Genomic DNA, 18,834 nt, shown 5'->3' with positions numbered 1-18,834 from the left:
ACGATCACCCTAATCACGTTGGAGAACCCGCCCGAGACTTGACAAAAGGATGTGGCTTTGCGCTCTCCGATAAACTTTTCATTTGGCTTTCTAATTCCAAACCCTCCCTCTTCCCCCTTCGCCCACCCCCTCTTTCACCACCCTCTCCACTCACCTAGACAGTACTTGACTCAGGCTTTCAAGTTGAGCATATCCGGCGTGGCCCACTAGTGAGTACTAGTAAATTATTGGCAACAAAACAGTTATCTTTTCGTGACCGCAATAAATTCGTTAAAAATATATATATATATTAGATTGAGGGAAACAAGTCTTAAAGAGCAAAGCAAGGAGAGGACGTCGGACAGAAAAAAGTTTTCCGGCAAAATTATTACACCAGCTGTCAGTTTAATTCACACACACTGCATACAACTAGCTGTTCATCATCTTAACTCTTACAATCTCCGAGTTATTTACGAACAGAACGTGATCACATTTAACACGACAAAGACAATTCCCACAATGCCCATCAATCGTGGACGAATGCTCGACCCCAGGTTACACGGGTCAGTATTGCATAGGTTTCCCTCACAGCACTTGTACTCGCATTCCAGTTCTTTCTGTTTCTGATCCTGCATTGCCACTCTTTCCTCGCATTCCATCTGCATTCTCTCGCACTTGAAATCCATGGTACATTCTCGATGATATACGCCGTTCTTCCAGTCACAGAAGCGTGCGCACTTGGTGTGAAAGGAGCCAATCATTGAACAGTTGTATTGTGTCCTTTGGGCGTCGCATTTTTCCATGGATGCCGATTTCGGGCAGGAATAGCATAGCTGCGAAGAACCTGAAACCAATAGAAAAATTGCGGCAGTCGTTCAGGCAATCAGTCTGGGTAATAAATATGTAGTCTGTCACAGATCAATCTGTTTGTCTGGCCTCCGCTTCTCCGTCCTTCAGTCAGTCAGTCAGCTAGCCAACCAGCCAACCAGCCAGCCAGTCAGTCAGTCAGTCAGTCAGTCAGTCAGTCAGTCAGTCAGTCGGTCAGTCATTCAGTCAGTCTGGGTTACTCAGGCAGTCAGATAATCACATTTTTAATCAGTCAGTCAAACAATGTATCATACCATACAATATATATATCTGCCATATCTGGACAAGCCGATAAAAGATCGGTACTGCAAAATTGCAATGATATCATAATTTTCTATCGGTGTAAACTCCCCCACTAGCCAGGTCTCAAATTCAAAACTTTTTCATACCCGAATCTTGCCGAATAATTTAAACCCGAGTTCTCGCTATATAGTAGAGCTTAAAATGAATGAGATCTCGTTGACATCTATGTGAATAGGTGGAGTACTTTTTCTTATCAGAGTTTAGGCTCTAAAAATAGTTTGGAAGAAACGGCCCAACAGAAGTCAAGTGTAGTTTAATTTTCGATCGGTTCTCGATCTCGAATGAGGAGTGACTGCAAACTGAATTCCGTTCCTAACTGGGAAAAATAAAAGCGCTTTCCCTCTATGACGTTCTAAGAAGGCAAAGCTTGGTGTTAGACTACAAGTTAAAAGCTTGCCGACGAGGAGAAAACAGACAAGGTTGCGTTTTCTAAATATGTTTTTTTCAAATAACGTTTATCGAGATCCCGAAGCAATGATCAGTTGTCAACATTTTGCAGCTGTTTTGCTTATTAAATATACCAAGAACATGGAAATACAGTTTTGTACTCTGATATACTCACAGAAAGGCAAAATAGCCGCGAGAAATATTACCACACCAAAACTGTATCGGCACATTTTGCTACTAGTTACGCGAATCCTTATTGTTTTCGAAAACGTCTTTTTTGTAATTTAAATTTTGGACACGACGCTGCAGGCAAATGGTTTAACTTAACAAAACACAGTTAATTTGCAGACAACTTACGGAAAGCTAATCTGAATGAGCAATAGCTTTACCCGGCAAGTAGCAACAAAATTAGCAAACTCGACTCAAAGATTCAATAAGCTTTCGATTTTTCGTTATAAAGTTGATTTATGAATTCAGATTCAGATTTCAGATTTGCATATTTTTACGCTGTCAACAAGATAAAAAGGTAGTAAGACTGAAACATATTTCTTTCTGTTGTCTTTATTTGTTGAGCGTGACAGTCTATGGGTATGTTCCTTTGGGGTGATCTGGATCAGGATCAGTGATCCAAGATCACTCGGATCATGGTGCATCAAAGGAACCGATGAATCTACTCTGGTCACGGATTCATCGATTCCTCGATGAACTATGATCCGAGTGATGTTGGATCACTGATCCCGATCCAGATCACCCCAAAGGAACAAACTCTTGAGCATATTATGCAGATTTTTGAAACTCACGCTGATTTTTTTTTTCTATAAAACGTCTGTCCTCTGCATAGTGATTAGTTCAGTTAGTTGCTTAGAAACCTGCAAGACAGACATCTATTCAAGTTCCTGTTTTTATTATTAGTAGTAGTATTAGCACGATATTTCAACGCAGGAGCTATTTCTGATCAAATGCTGCCAAGCCGTAAATTCTTAGCTATCCTTAAAAAAAAAAGAGAGTCTTTTTAAATTTACTGCTCATGCAAAATCTGCTTTTAGCGAGTCAAACTTTTGCCTCGTGATCCAAACCGGAAACCACTCAGTCGCGACCGAGTGACGATGGGTCCAATTCACTTGAACTCACACAGGTGTGAATTGAAAATGCAATGCAAATCATGTCAGAATAAACGAGTGTGTGTCAATTATTGTACCGCCAGTTGTCATAACATATCATCCTGTTATGTTGGGTCGGAGAAGTTATGCCGTTTGAGTGACATGAAACATTTATGAACAAATATACGGCATGAAGGAATTATCGGAGCATGCATATCGTTTGACCACAACATAGCCAGATGGCTACAGTAGTTAGAGCCGATGTCGAATCGAATCTGCCTGTTCGCCGTTCTTTTGAGCTGTTCTTTGAAAGGTAAGAGGCGTTGAGTTCAGAGAGATCAATTCTTCCCCTATTCTTGTTGGATTAACTTGTAATAGTATCGCCTCCGACTTAAATTTTTACACTTTTGTCTAGTAATATTGAACAATGCGTATATATGAGGTCTTTATGGTTTTCTTACACATGAATAAGTTTAGGAGGGACACGAGAGGATCAAAGTATTTGACTTCGAACAATCAAGGACTGAGCCTCTTGGGTCTAAGACATGATGTGGTCCTTTAGAAGAGTATTAATTTCCTTCCACATGTGCGAAAGTAAAAAAAAAAATAATTTGTCGAATAATTTCAAGTCGCAATACAATACTCTTGGCTTTTGTGACCTATTTTTACCTAGCTATGATCGAATCGCTAGCTAGCTGTTTTTTAATGCAAAATAGTCTGAAAAAACCCGATGAATTTGATAACAAAATCACTAGGGATTGATTCGCCATTATATACTCGGACTTGATACTGAAATTTGTAAAAGTCAAACAGATTTGACTCAGTCTTATTAGTTGACGTTGATCAGTAGAATAAACTCGTTGAGAGAAGGTTGGCATTCGTTCACGCGATTAATCTTCGCAAAAACACACCGCGAGGTGGCGTATAAGTGTTTTTATAAAAGTTGAAATTTAAAACGGCGGTCCTTGGTTGAAAGGTTTAAAAGTCAGCTAGTGAAATCACTTATTTACGGTATATATAGATACATTAAAGTGAGAGCGTCGAACGCACTCTCATAATCTCTGATTACTACTAGTTATAAAAGTTAAAATTTAAAACGGTGGTCCTTGGTTGAATAAGCTGAATATTAATTAATTCAACGGCAGGTGGTCCATGGCCGTCTGTCGAAGAAAGCCAATAAAGAGTTTCTCCGTCGATCATTTCGCTTTAAAGAAGCTATATATATCATGGCACACACACATTGAATAATGTTTCCGTCATGTTAGACTATGTACAAAATTATCTTCAAATCAGCCTACACAAAAACATCCACGCCTGCACGCGACGCGCGCGTTAACATTATCTAGGAAAGTGCTGGGAACCAGTAGGGATGTTAAAATTTTGGGCATGCAGTTTTGAGTTTATTGATGTTATTTTTATGTGTTTTCAGCAATTCTAGGAGAGAAAAGCACTGCTTGCAGCCAAAGAACAGTTGATAATCATTGCTGTCGATTTCCGTTCTATTATAAAGGAATACGATACAGGAGTTGTACGTACCACGGTGATATTCATAATCGATTTTGGTGCGCCACAGAAGACTTCAAATACAGTAGAAATGTATCCACCAGCTGGGGATATTGCAAATGTAAGCTACAATAAAATTAATCTAATAAGCGTGACGATATCAGCTGGTTTAGGTTATAGAATTCTCCCGAAGGGGCGGGGGGGAGGGGGTGTTGGGTACTCCCTTATATGGCCTATGTAGGTTAAGTGCTGTCCCAAGGGGTGTGGTTTGTTAGCTGTTGTTCTACTTGGACTGAAAAAAGGGAATAGATTTTGACCATTTTCTTCTGAAATAAAGCAAACTATGTGTTTCGCTGGCTTTGCATCGGGTATTTTGTTGGCAATGAACTCCGCATCAACATTGGCAAATATATTTGTGCGCCCTTCTCAAATGTTTACACAAATGGAAGCCAGTTCTGGTTAGCTGCGGTCGTCTATTAGAGCCGTGTATTAATTTTAGAGGTCTGTAATGGGGTATCGACTTTTCACTCAAGTCTGAAATAGGATGTGAAAAATCAAGTATTTGGTCTGAAGGTTTCGTTTCAAGGTTCGCCGGGACTGCGCACCCCCACAAAAAAACTTTGGGGATTACCCCCCCCCCCCGGGGGAGAATTTGTGGCAGTATGCATGGATAAACTTTATATTTTGCTGCTAGCTCGATAATGTGTGGAATCATGCATGATTATAGACCGTAAAACTGCACAATATCGAAGAGGTGAAATGTGACTGTTATTCCTCTATTTAGTTCAGATTTTAACGTAAGTATGCCTCGTAAAGAATTAATCAGTGGATTGAGATATTTGTAGATAAACAAAAGTGAAAAACAGCACCCCACCTCTGAGGTCTGTGATCTCCATTCCTGTGTTTTTTTATTCTGAGGGAATGTTTTTCTTTGTTTCATTTTTCTCAGTAACAGATTCTCAGTGTTTTGTAAAAACTACAGATGGAGACTGCTGCATTTTTCCGTTTAAGTATCGTGGAAAGGAGTACGAAAACTGTGCCGCTACAGAGGATAATCCAGAAGGTCTTTACTGGTGCGCGACAAAGTCAGAGTTTGATGGAAGCGTGAACGGATCGGGCTGGGGTTACTGCGCAGGTCAGTAAAGTCACTCAGGGCATTGCTAAATAAACAATAACCAACAGCTTAAACAAGAGAATTGTGTGTAGCATGTGATCATGTAGTGTAGACTGGTAATGATTAAGTCTCCTTCGAGCCAAGTGGTCTATACCGCCGGAGCCTATCCCGGTTTCCGTATCATAAGCGACTAGAAGTATTTCTACTCCCCCTGGATGGGAGGGTAGTACATAGCACAGTTACCGCCCGGCCCAGCATTAAGTTCGCCGGTACCCATTTATATACTTGGGTACGTGGAGGAGTTACATTATTGGAGGAAGCAAGACAAACGAGAAAATATGTGAATTTGTTATATGACAAGATAATCTTGAAGTAAATCCAAGCGCTCTGATTGATCTTGTTAAGGATTTTGCCATACGGACAGTCTCCATAGAACTTGTCATAAGTCGTGTATTTGTTTTATTTTCGAGTGCCATATAATAAACTACTTACTAGTCGTAGCTTGCTCGAGCCATACTGGGGGATATATCTCTCGGTCGCATTTGTAAGGACCTCGCTACACTCGGTCTGTACTGCCAAGACCTCAAGCTAATATTCCCCAGTAGGGTCCTCACGCTCGGTTAGCAAGGGGCTATTTATTTGAGTTTACGAAATATTTTTCTCTAACTTTCAGGGACAAAATGCTTCTCTTGTCAAAGTACCATTTCTTGGGACCACTGTAACACGCACAAGGTAGAAAAGACATGTCCATTCAGATTTGAACACTGTGCTACGTTCAACAAAGAAGAAACGCACGACTCTGAAAAAAATTCCAACCAAGCCAATAACACAACCAAGATATTTGCAAAAGATTGCGCTTTGGGCAGCGAGTGTTCCAAACCAGGTTCTCATTGTAATGAACAAAGCAGCATTACTGAATCATGTTCATATGGATGTTGCCATGGACACCTGTGTAACGGTGGAACACACTCGACGACAAGCCCGCACGGGAGTTTGGCTTTCCTTTTTTCGATCGTGTTAGCCATTATTTTTTCCTCGCGGACGAGTGAAGCGAGACGGAAACGCAAGAATTGCGAAAGTGGGAAACAAGCATTACTTCAATCATAGTTAGCAAGTTGTCGCTCTGTCCGTGTATTAGTCAAGTCGTCTCCAGGTCACCTAAGATGATTCCCGGATGAGTTCTTATTTATTAATTCTCCATTTATATCAGCACTCGAGAATGAAACGACTTCGAGAATATCCGCCCCCTCCCCCCACGCCCCAATAGGATGCTAGTCCATCACAGGCCTCCTTCTCTCGGCACCTAATTTGCTGATGCTTATTTATTCCCGTAGATAAAGAGAGGAAACGTGGGAGAAAAGTGTGCTGCCTAAGAAAGCAAGGATACGAGCTGTTTTTAAGTCTTTATTGTTGATAGAGTGTTACACAGACTGAACGTTAAAATGATTTAACTACAAATGAACGGTATACGTGAAATTACAACAAATAGATATCATCCAGAGGTACTTTGTTACCTCACCATCTAATGCATGCTTCTCGTATTAAGGAACACAATAAATCTTGTCTGAACGTACTGGAATCTCGTGACAGTGCGATTTTGTCTTACTGATTCAATTGCAGTGTAATACAGTAATCCTTGTCAGGGTTTGGCTACGAATGTCCTGACTATGAAGTTCTACGAAAGCACTTCATAACCGATGAAACACAGCCCAGAAAGCCAGAGTAATGACGACCAAGTTGAGCCAGCATTACACAGGTCATCTGAACAACAGGTGACATCACAATCCCCAGTCCTCGCCTCTTTGGCTTGTTTGCAATTATTCCTTGCAGTTTCACACATCATGTTATTGGCGCAGTCTCTTGCAATCTGAAAGAAAATATTTACAGAAATAAACGGAGAAGGAAAGGGGGAGGCGAAAAACACGACGGATAAGGGAAAACTTTTCCGTACCCCACCTCACCAGCTGCCTTTCTCCTCCTTTCCCTGCCCGCCACGCCTGTTATGCAGGCTACAGTCGCAGCCAGTACACAACTGACTATTCCACTGCTGGGTTATTTTCTGCCTGAGAGCCTCGATAAACAACTGCCAATCTAATTCTCAGAATTCGCATTATCCTCATCCACACAAGTTTCCGGTAGCCTCACCAATCATCTTGGAAATAAACGAGGTTCACTTGTAGTGGAGCTCTTATTTACACCTCCCTAGCTCGTGCTGACAAATGCAATAGCTAGTAAGAATTTACATCAGACGCTGATTTTTCTCCCTTTAAAATCACTGAGAGTAGAACTCAGGAAATCACTGACCAGCTCGGGGATATCATCTCGATAAACTCGGTTCCAAATACTTTGAATTGACATTGAAGATGGGTCATTTCGTTTTTGGGAAATTAATGCATACAAGCTTGGATAATAACGATAAAGAACCTTACAGGCCAGTAGTCCCGAGTTCAAGGTCCTCCACCCGAGTACAACTCCACGGGTACTGGCTGTCAACCTGTTCGGAGTGGCCTGCGTGAAAACAAGCTTTAAGCTTAGCCTTTTAACAGGCCGCTCACTTCACTCAAGCCCAGTTCGTTCTCGGCTCTTTCTGCAGCGGTCAGACCCTTCCAGCCGGAGCCTTTTCACAAGCTACTTTGAGCTAACATGAAAGTTGTAATCATACATTGATATTTTACATTAATACAGAACAACATAATTAATACCTAAAATCTTAAAAGTTGTTGTCACTGACTTAAAAATCTTAAAATAGACGTTTCGGCTAAAATACTATAACCTTCTTCAGTGATGAAATGAATGTTAATGGCGTCTAAATGTAAATGAGATGTTTATAAGAATGTGGGGAACATCTCATTTACATTTAGACGCCATTAACATTCATTTCATCACTGAAGAAAGTTATAATATTTTAGCCGAAACGTCTATTTTAAGATTTTTAAGTCAGTGACAACAACTTTTAAGATTTTATTACTACGCCTGACTACAACTACAGTATTTTCATAATTAATACCTGTTCGTTTTCATTGTCCATCATTAGCATACATTTGTCCATTAATAGTGGCTCTTTGGGACATTTCTTTTCTTTTATGTCCTTTCGGCAGTTACCTCCTGGCTCACATGCGAAACATTTGATACCTGATAACTCTGTAAATTCAATAACAGTGGGTTTTATAGGTTATGTAACCTCACCGGATGGTAAAGGGATAAGGGAGTTGCATAGAGTAGACTACATTGGATGGAACTGAAATCGCACAGTGCCGAAGTCGCGAGTCCTAACGCAAACGACGTCCAGTCACTGATGTCCCACTAGCCTCTGCGCGCGGGCTCAGAATAATTAGTGATATTAAAACTGAATTAGATTAAATGCGCTCAGAAATTTCCTCAGAGACTTTGGCTCAAACATGGAGCCACTCAAAATTTAATTGCATATTTTTTTGGGCACGATGTAAACATACAGAGCAGTAAAACTACGTGCTTACCACAACAGTTTGATATAGGGTATTTTTTCCTGACTGAGTTATATTTCGACACTGATAGCTTACAATTTAAAATCATACTTTTGTCGGGATTAAAAATCTAAACTTTGTTAAGTTTGTTAGGTAGAACTTGTTTCGGTCAAATAAACGTCATCTCGTGTCTAAGAACAGGCTGAACTGATCCATGATACTTGTATCATTTACGGTTTAAGATTTAATTTAAAGCTTACATGTTCAGTCAATGATTTTCATGTAAAATAGTAAAAAAATGCGCAAATTTGTGCAAGCTTGTGCACATCGTGACAGTGCTCAAGAAACGGAGAAAAGATGAGCTAGAACTGGAAATACTTATACCTTTAGCAAATATCAGCACTATACATAAGGATGCAAGAATGCGTGGCATACTTGTCTGTGAAATCCCCGTTCTCACAACACAGTCAAATGAAACCAGATGTGTTAAATATGTTCCTCTGACGGTCTCGACAAGTTGTTTACAATGAAAATTCTAGAAGAGATTTCCACTTCCAACAGGTGCATCGACTGAACGAAACTCTGGACAAGAACCTCGATAGGGGGTCGTTAAAAATCGTTTTCGTTCTTTATTTCACAGCTGCCGTCCTCCAATGCGCTGCTGTTAAAACAATCCTATGGCAAGTGAGAAACGTTAATGACCAATAATAACACTTACACCAGGCCCGGCATATGTTGACAAGAATGTGGATACTGAAATCTAGAATTTTTCGTTTGTTTCTAAATTAAAAGCTAAAATTGTCAACTTTCCTTAGCGATTTAAATACCTTTGTTTTAAAATAAGTTGTAAGAATTCGTTGATACTTGAAGCCGATGAAATAATAACGTAAGGAAGGAGATCGGTCAGGGCTTAAGAAGTTTCCTCACGTTTTTATCGAGCAGGAGAGTTGTCAATTTTTAAAACTGGAATTGATGGTACGGAATCTTTAGGGAAAAAATTGATGGGATATGGATACTCAGACCCCCTGATGGGACCTCCTGGATTTTCATGAGGTAACAGGGGAATCTGTAAAATATTCTAAATGGAACTAAGTCATTGTTTGGGCATCTTGAAAAACTTGGCCTAACGTTTTCAAGTTCGTCGTTAGTAATCCTTGTTATCTTCTCCACCCTTAACCATCCTTGTTCCCTTATGGATTAATATTATCATCATCATCATCATCATCATCAGCAGCAGCAGCAGCAGCATCATCATCATCATCATCATCATCATCATCTCTTTGGTGTTTTTCTATCTTAGTAAACTAATATTTTCAGGTTGCCTTCTATTCAAGGGTAATTCAGCCGACCTGCCCAAAATAACTCAAAATACCTTGACTCAGCTTGAAACGTTTTGGGGTCTACGATAATTAGACGAAACGCGTCGGCGAACAAAACAAGTCAGTTACAACTTCCTAGTCTAGTGATTTAGAAAATTGTTAAAAAATTGTTTAAAAAAACTATTACTCCAGGTAAGAGAGTCAAAATGTACACACGTTTCTCATTACATTTTTAATACAATCAAAGTTTTATTCCAGCCGTTAGATTACATTAACTTACAACCTACGTCGGTATGAAGTCCTCACTGTTTTGGCGTGAACGATTTTCTTAAAAGACTAATTTTAAAATTCAAATTATTACATGTAAAAAAGTAAACGACAGTGTATAAATACACAGGTGTTTCTATGGCCGAGCAAAATTAATATTTCTTTTTTTATGAAACGGTTATTTTTTTTAGCTTTAAGTTGATAAAGATAAATTTACTGCCGTTTCGAGTTTCACAAACTTGCTATGGCGGCTGGTTTTGCGGCAGAGCGCGAAACGCGATACACGAACGCGAAGCGCGAGTCGAAAAAAAAAATCGGCTGCAGTTCATTTACCTTTACCAACTTCAAATTAATTTTTCTATTTTAGATATTGTCGATTAATGGTAATCAGAGTTTCGATAATCAGACGGTCTCTGTTGTGGGTTGATTACAGCTGTGCTGTCAGTTTAATGCTTTGAAGTTAAACGTTATAATATAACCTTTTGTTAGTTCGGATCGATTCTTAGGATATTAATTTATTCTCGGAGTCAGGATTTCGAGTTGGAGTGATTTCAAGTCGGGATCTCGAGTCAGGATTCCCAAACGAAAAACCGGTCAGCTATATCAGTGTGATTTTTTTGCATACAGTTAGCTTGCTTTGGCAATGCTATATACATTTACCACTGAATAGTTTTAAAATTGCATGAATATCATGGAAGCATGGCTACACATTTCAACTCCCTCACATAAACAAAATAAAAAATAAAATAGACCTTCCTCGAAATCCTAACTCGGGACCTGACTCGAAATCCTGCCGTGATTAGTATACCTCTTAATTTTACCTTTTCGTAATGTATACTATACTTAGATTATAGACACATTTTTTTGTCTGATGACTTAGGAACAGTGCTGTAAAAGGCATCTGTGAACGTGTAAGTTAAACACCTCATATCCAAATTTAGTCTCTACACCCAGTCAACATCGTATAGAATGTCTAGTGTTATGCTAACTGATATTTTCTGCTTCCACCTTGAAATACTTTTGTTACAAATTCCCTGGCACCAGGAGACGAATTCCAAAGATAATAGCAACGAGCAGACAAATCCGTGCCCATGCGCTGTTTCCGATACCGCTGGCGCTGACTCCACTGTTGCACTGATCTTTCTCGCAGCAAGTAGCTTTGCAATCACCGCTGTTTGAGCAGGCTCTCGTTTTTATACCACAGCCTTCTTCATTCGTACAGCCTTGATCCAACTCGTCTTCCGCTTCAATTTTCGTGACTTTTGTGTGATAGCATCGATCATTTGTCGGAGTACACTCCAGAAGTTTTAATTTGTCACCGCCAGATTGACATTTCGAAACAGGGCCTACACAGTGGTAACACTCTAGAGACCACACTGAAAGGGAGAAAAAAAAGATAAAATCTTAGTGTTAAGAGAATGATAGACTCTATGTGGTGACGTCTGGGCATTTTATGGAAGTCCTTACTGACTCGTGTGGGGGCGGAAAATGCGGGGATGTAATTGTTAGCGCCCCGAATTCGCGGGTTTTGAGCCCTGGCCGGGGGCACTGCACTGTATTCTTGAGCGAGACACTTGGCTCTCACAGTGGCTCTCTCTAATGGTGTATAATTGGGTATCGGTGATTGTAATGCAGGGGCACAACTCTGCTATTGACTAGCATCCTATCCAGGGGGAGTAGAAATACTCCTAGTCGCTTCATGCCACGGAAACCGGGGTAAGCTCCGACTGTATGGACCACTTGACGCAATGCAAACTTGACCATTGTTCGTGCACTAAACAAGCAGGCATTATGTATGATTACGTAAGAAGCTAAATAATAATAAAAATAATGATAAAAAATAATAACTTTGGCACTGTTGTGCTAATTGAGGACACTGTAACTAAACAAACAAATATTGCAAAGAGAACGCAAATTATTAAGAATCCCAACTGCTGGGAGGCTGACCAGTTGGTTATTTACACACCGCGGTCGAGGAGTTGAACTCGGGACTACCGAGAACAAATCCAGATAGCGGTAGGGTGGAGGATTTGAAGCAGGGACCTCCAGATTTCAAATCCAGTGCCCTAAACCACTCGGCCACGCTGCCTCCCATGTTTATGGGAGTTATGCTCCAATTCTACTTGAGGTGAAATTCTTCTCAAACTTCTGCCATCTTCACACAGTTTTTATGTGGGTATTCCTTTCATCGTCGCACTACTTTGGGAAATTGCTCACGATCACGCTTACACTTGGACACAAAATTAGCTATTCTGCATAAGTCTATTCAACACAAATTCACCACCCACGCCGGAACGAACATCAACTGCCCAGTCGATCCCCTGAATATCCTGATACGACGCAGTCGAAAAGAGGTTCTGGATAGGAGTGTTTTAATTCAGTTTTTAATTTAAAGTTTTGGCGAATTTTTCGCTATTAGATGAAGTTTCAGCCCTTCAGTCTCAACCATTAGTCAAAAAAGAAAAAGAAATAAGTATATAAATAAATAAATAAATAAATAAATAAATAAATTAATTAATAAATAAAAGCCCCGCATTATTTCTCAGCTGAAATTTGTAAGTTTTACTAATTCTCAACTGATCAATATGAATTAAGAATTAGCCAAACTAAATTGATTAAATTAATGAGTTAAACCTCTGCCCTCCAGACTGTTTTGACCAAAATAACAAGTGGCTGTAGCATGTTACTAGACTCTAACTCCACCGGTTCGAGTCCTACCCAGAGTAATTCTCCTTAACTTGCGCGAAATTCATGATTAATACTCATAGATTTTACGATAGGGAAAAAGAAATAAATTGCCAAAATTTCAGCATTGCAGTTTTCTTTAACTTCAACTGAAAACACTGAAAGTATGCTCCGCCATTTTCGGTTGAACTACGTCCTTTGTCTACTTTACCACGCTTTGATTGACAATTTTACATCACTTTATGAACGCCAAAGCTTATGTATAGACTACATAGTAAAAGGAGCTTTGTAGTATCAATATTCCGGAATTCTGATGCCAAATGAATACGCTCTATATCGGAGGTTGTCATAAGATGTAATGACTGCATGTAACGGTATCCATTTTCCCCCGATTCGCGCGAAGCTGGCAAAATCCTCCCCTCAACCCCTCTTGAAATTTTCACGATCGTTCCAGCTCTTTTCAGGGACACCTTACTCACCCAAAACGGAGTATTTCTGCAGTTCAGTTCATCTAAATAAATGCTTTGCGTCAGTAAGTCACCCAGGTGGTAATTATTCTGCACTTTTAATTTTTCGGAAAGATGAAACGTGACGGTAAAGTGACGTACGGCCAAGAGTAGAATAAAAAAAAGTCAGGCTTTGACCATGCGGCAATTAGATTAACACGGATCATTGATGCTAACTTTTCAGGATACATGTAGTTTTTTTAAGAACACGTATTTTTAAATATCTTAAAAAACGTATAACGTGGGAACTGACACGAAATAAAGTTTAAAAAAGTCTCGAGCCTTTCTGTTACGGAAGTGGCTTGAGCGAGATAACATATTTGGCTATCGATCATGTGTTAATATTATGTAGGTTACAAAGTAACCAACGCTGCTGTTTGTTAGTAGAAGAAGAATTTAAGCAATTTGAATTGAGGCAAAGCGTTCTGCAACTTTAGTGATTCTGAGAGTTTTTCTAAGCTTTGTAGCTGTTGAGGTATATTCTAACGAAGGGCTAAATAAAAGTGCCAGCTGCCAGGTTGCCGGTAAAAACTTGGCCCTTTGTCAGTTGTCAGGTTTCAGACACGATTTGTTTAAAATTGTAGGTACTTAGAGCGAGCGTATGTCATGTTGAGTCACAGCTGGAATGTTCGAAAGTCGACATCTGAAAGAATTCAACAAGCGAACATAGCTATTAAAATTTTATACTCGCTATGGCGATGTTTGAGGACATTTCAAACAACTTTTTCAAAGATATTTCCAAAACTGCAGCATCATGCGAGCAGTATATTGCTTCACGGATGCAATGAAGTGTCATCGCCTGACAGGTGAGATCAATCGCCCTTCTTAAAAGTGCAAAATATACCACTGAATTAATTACCCTAGCAACCGTTCATATTTAAAACGATTCGCACATTTTTACACTTATAAATGTATAATCATAGCTTAAAGGTTTTCTTCAAGTTTTGAAAACATCCGCTTGAATATTGTTTTTAAAATGCAAAATATTTACGGCGAACGAACATGGATGTTTTAATCTTAATGCGCACCGCGATCGCGTGACTTTGGCCCGACACTACGAACCTATGCACTCGTAACAAAACATTCAACTACTCACGCTAGAAAAACGGACTACACGGCAAATTATACTCTCCAGTCACTTTTCGTCGCCACTCTAATGCACAAATGTAAATGCAGCATTTAAAATTAATAATGACAATTGCTTTTAGGTTTTGTTGGTTTCTCAAGGCTGGTTTTCACCAGCGCAAAGGTTAACTAAATTAAAGCAGATTAGTTAAGCATCATTCGCAGGCGCACAAATGTTGGTAGGAAGTTTACCCACCATAACGCGTAAATTAACCAGAGAGGCGCTACTTCTGCATCTTAATGTGTTTGCGCAAATAAAACCAACTTCTAGTGGTGTGGACGCCCTCCTGTCCATTTTTGACAGATTCTGAGAGCGCTTCAAAGTTATGAAAGGTCTTCCTTTTCTGCAGAAAATAAAGGCTGGACTGACTCATCTAACCCTTAGGCAAAAGTTTCTTTTGACTTTATAGGGACCTGTTCTTGGTGCAGTGTAACGGGGCAATCATTTGATTTTGGTCTTTCATTGATCTTTGTCTAGCCCGAAAGAGCAAGATCAAATGCAAAACGAAGTGTGCTAGCGATAAACGGCGGCGTTTTTTAAAAACACCGGTATTTAATACATGTGTACAAACAAAACAGAAATTTGAATAAGCAGCGTATGTTGTGTCTGTGCTCGGTTGAATCCGTATATTCACCGACTGAGGGAATAAAGAAATATATGAAGTTAATATGTCTGAACTCAGAACCGCGATTTACAGCCAAGACTACAAGACTGACATGGTTTGAAACAACTAAACACACACAAGCGAGACATGAAAACAATAAAAATAAATCAGCTGTACTACAAGATCGTAATTTCTGACAATTTGATCAACTACAATATTACGGTACACGATACTACGCTGATTCTGGAAGAAACTCTGAAAGAAAATTCGGTCATTTCGTAGACGTACTCACCAAATTCCGGTATAATAACTAGACACCAAAGGACAAAAAAGCGCTTCATATTTTGAGGCACCTATGTCGTCCGCTCCTGTCGCCGTTGTGGTAAGCGGTGGCAAATAATTTGCATATCTATGCAAAATACGGCAAGCGCCTTTACCCAGGGAAGGGTGGCAAGGGAAAACAGTCACAGCCCTCTGTTTCGGGTGTTATTCCTCGATTGATGAAGGCGTAAAAAGAATCAGAAGAGAACTGAGCTCTCTGCTTTTCTCGCGTTCTTCAATGCCGAGGCTAAAAACAGCAGCTAACAGCCCATGGGAACGGACATTGAGTTAAACTCTGTGCCATTAATCTCGACTCTTCGTTAGTAAACACTTTGTTAAGGCTTGCCGAATACCGGTATTAGCTTGTTTTTATTGTAGTAAAACAATTCCCAGAAAAATAGTGGAAGTCGTGAATTTACTGAGACACGATTCTAGGTTGTGACCATTTAATCTTCTTAGTTGACGTCACCTTATTATATATTGGTTTTCGTAATTTCTGTTATACTAAATAACAAAATTTTCAGTCACGAAGTCGAATTGATGCCACGAAAATTAGTTAATTTTTTCCGGACACTTTTGGGTTAACAGTTGATAGCCACCTCCGGTTCGTCCATTGGAAGAAAGCTCACAGGTTCCCTCGCATTCCTCTTTTGCATTAAGAAAAATAAAATTAAGTAAAAACAATTACTGAGCCATGGCAAGTGCAAATGAGTTCAACGCTTTGTTATCGCTTGCCGAGTACCGGTATCAAGCATGTTGATCTTTAAGGATAACAATTTAAAAATAGTTTAAGTTGACTGGTATTTACTGGACAGAATTCTATGTACATGTGATGTGGGGTCATGCAAAGTCCTGCAAACCTTCAAGACTGTTTATAACTGCTGACCGACATGTTTTGATACACCGTGGTTAAGTTTTGTCCTATGACTTGCCGTGACTTCTCCGTACTGTAAACATTTCCTGATTTCTATTAAATAAATTTTGATTTCTATTAAATTAAAATTTTAAGCCACAAAGTCGATAGGCACGAAAACTGAATAGTAAACATTCAAAGTAATAAAATAAATGTGAAGTAGGAAATATAGAATGTTCCCTAATTTCACAATTGCGGGTTTAAAGCTTTGTCATTCTAGACTATTCTTCCCAAGCAATCAATGAAGACTATATTTTTCTATGAATTATTGACATGCCTTAATTACGACACTCCGTCTTGGTTTTGTCTACGGCAGGGATTTTAAAGGGGCTTGCCGAGCTAGATAGGTAGATCATTTGGTTCGTAAATTAAAATTTGAGGGCAATTTTAGCTAGCATCAAATTACACATTTCCTTTTTTTCCGATGTGTTTTTTACAACGTACACAACTTATATCATAACTTTTGGCAAAAATTCAAGCTGAAAGAACTAGAATTCCCTCCTTTATCACATGGTTAGCTCTGCAAACGGGCAAGATGAACAAATTCTCGCTCTTGATTGGCTAATGCGATAGGGCTCCGTTTGCGAACGGTCTCTACTGCCAGCTCTGAATAGCGCTTTCAAATGTATGCGTTTTCGATCGCGCTCGCCAGAGTCGGCTACCTCCTCAAAATGAATTTAGCTGTTTTTTTTCTCCGCTTTGATTGTTGTATTTGAAAACTTCAAACGATTTTGGAGATTTTAGTTTTGAGGACGCACACTCCGCCATTTTTAGTGCATCTTCCACGTCTCCTCCACGAAGACATCCACGCAACGCGTGAGGAACATCCGCGGACGAACTTGGTACCATGTCTAAAAATAACTTTAGAGGGATTACCTTGGGTATAAGGCCTATATAGGGCATTAACTCTCTTACCTTGATCTTCACTTGTAAGAAAAAGGCATTGTTGGAATAAAATGATAATTTATGAGTCTCAGAGAACCTATCACAAGACTCCAGCTACGTTTGTAATTGGAAATTCACTTACACGCGCCTTGAGAGTAGGAAAATTGAACCAAAAATTATTTATGCATCTGAAATGGGAATTTAAAGATGTTTGCCTAAAACTTTCTCGATATCGATATTTCCTCTATTATTTTTCTGTCTTTGAATTGGTGACTGTTCTGGTAATCTGTCGAACTTTACAAGAATTCTTCAAGTGACACCAGTAAATTACTTTCGTTTACCCCATGATGTGCGGAGAAACTTCAATGACCTGAAACTGAACAACAATGCGTTATTCAGTTGCAAAAAGTTGAGTTCGGAAAAAAAAATAGAAGAAAGTGCAAATACAAGCCGAATTTTAATTCATGAAAACACTAACTTCACGGGGTTAATTTTCGATTCCTTCGGTATTTTTTTTTTTTTAAAGAAAACTGAGACAAAACTTTATACTTTTACAAGGCAAATAACAATGTAAACAACTTTCAAACCAAAACGATCATGGACACCCCTATCTTCACCACGTCGACGAGAATATCTCTTGAGTAAAATTAAGGTACAAAGTGGACAAAGTGGTTTGATAAGCTAAGTGTTTACATTGTGGCCTTTTAGTGAGTTTGATTTGTTGTAGTAGGTACCATGACTTGATTGAAAAGTTTCAAAAAGTTACGTAAACGATATACTTCGTAATTGACTAAGAGCTTTGAAACTAAAGAGGCACAGGAAAATTAACACGGGAGACGGAGATTTTCAGACAAAACGTTTGTTAGTTAGCGTCTGTTGCCCCAGCCCTTTTCAATAATGGCAAAGTAATCTCTGGGACTCAGCCCAGACATGGTCTTTGTTACCTGTTTCCCTTTCATTGTATTTGACGATATCATGGGAACATTTCGTTTGGCGGCAGGAGACCAGCCACTGACCGTTAACTGAGACGAGCAAAAAGAGTCAAGTGGAGCAATCTGATCTTCGATCAGCTTTGCTTTGTTTACAATGAGTTCGAATCCTGCCAGCATCTCAAATCTCAATGCTGTGCAAAAAGAAGAAGGCATTTTTTTTTTCTGAAAAGTGCTCTTGGACTCTCGAGTGTTTAATTTTCAATATTTGGCACAGTATTCTCTTGAGTCCATCATTTTTACAGTTAGATCAATTTGACTTGTTTTGTTTTGGAATCTTAATGAGGCATCTCAATTTGATCTTCAAAACCGAGTTCTTGTTTACGAATAGTTGATATATAAAAAAAGCTTGAAACAGAAATATCATCCAATTCCACTGTAAACTAATTCAAAACTGACTCTATGCTCTGGTTTCATTGTCCAAGTAAGTACAATTTGTTAAACGATGACAATGAATCGTACTTTATTAAAAATAAGTTTTGGATTCGATACTTACCATCTTACGGTTGCCGTGAGTAACAAC

General features: G+C 39.3%; 4 protein-coding genes across 4 annotated transcripts; 1 reads left to right on the top strand and 3 right to left on the bottom strand.

The window, feature by feature from the left end:
• Nucleotides 1-364: 364 nt before the first annotated feature.
• LOC149118808 (uncharacterized) lies at nucleotides 365-1,797 on the bottom strand. Its single transcript, XM_089281554.1, has 2 exons — nucleotides 1,712-1,797; nucleotides 365-823 (listed from the first exon to the last, which is right to left on the bottom strand). Exons 1-2 carry the CDS (start codon nucleotides 1,764-1,766, stop codon nucleotides 450-452), a joined length of 429 nt encoding a protein of 142 aa, XP_089137680.1. The 5' UTR covers nucleotides 1,767-1,797; the 3' UTR covers nucleotides 365-449.
• A 771-nt stretch (nucleotides 1,798-2,568) lies between these two features.
• On the top strand, nucleotides 2,569-6,832 carry LOC110054099 (uncharacterized). The gene is made up of 4 exons (XM_020760432.2): nucleotides 2,569-2,949; nucleotides 4,066-4,260; nucleotides 5,089-5,274; nucleotides 5,927-6,832. Exons 1-4 carry the CDS (start codon nucleotides 2,898-2,900, stop codon nucleotides 6,358-6,360), a joined length of 867 nt encoding a protein of 288 aa, XP_020616091.1. The 5' UTR covers nucleotides 2,569-2,897; the 3' UTR covers nucleotides 6,361-6,832.
• Nucleotides 6,645-9,919, bottom strand: LOC149118807 (uncharacterized). Its single transcript, XM_089281842.1, has 3 exons — nucleotides 9,081-9,919; nucleotides 8,261-8,394; nucleotides 6,645-7,120 (listed from the first exon to the last, which is right to left on the bottom strand). The coding sequence occupies exons 1-3, from the start codon at nucleotides 9,127-9,129 to the stop codon at nucleotides 6,929-6,931; spliced, it is 375 nt and encodes a 124-aa protein (XP_089137968.1). The 5' UTR covers nucleotides 9,130-9,919; the 3' UTR covers nucleotides 6,645-6,928.
• Nucleotides 9,920-10,232: 313 nt separating this feature from the next.
• LOC110054084 (uncharacterized) lies at nucleotides 10,233-15,851 on the bottom strand. Its single transcript, XM_020760418.2, has 2 exons — nucleotides 15,496-15,851; nucleotides 10,233-11,658 (listed from the first exon to the last, which is right to left on the bottom strand). Exons 1-2 carry the CDS (start codon nucleotides 15,542-15,544, stop codon nucleotides 11,306-11,308), a joined length of 402 nt encoding a protein of 133 aa, XP_020616077.1. The 5' UTR covers nucleotides 15,545-15,851; the 3' UTR covers nucleotides 10,233-11,305.
• Nucleotides 15,852-18,834: the final 2,983 nt, after the last annotated feature.

This window comes from Orbicella faveolata, unplaced genomic scaffold (assembly GCF_042242905.1).
Source record: "Orbicella faveolata isolate gen_17 unplaced genomic scaffold, um_ofav_v1 contig_1, whole genome shotgun sequence".
Lineage (NCBI taxonomy): Eukaryota > Metazoa > Cnidaria > Anthozoa > Scleractinia > Merulinidae > Orbicella > Orbicella faveolata.
Note: the sequence above shows the minus strand (reverse complement) of the source record. Positions and strands in the feature narration are given on the sequence as shown.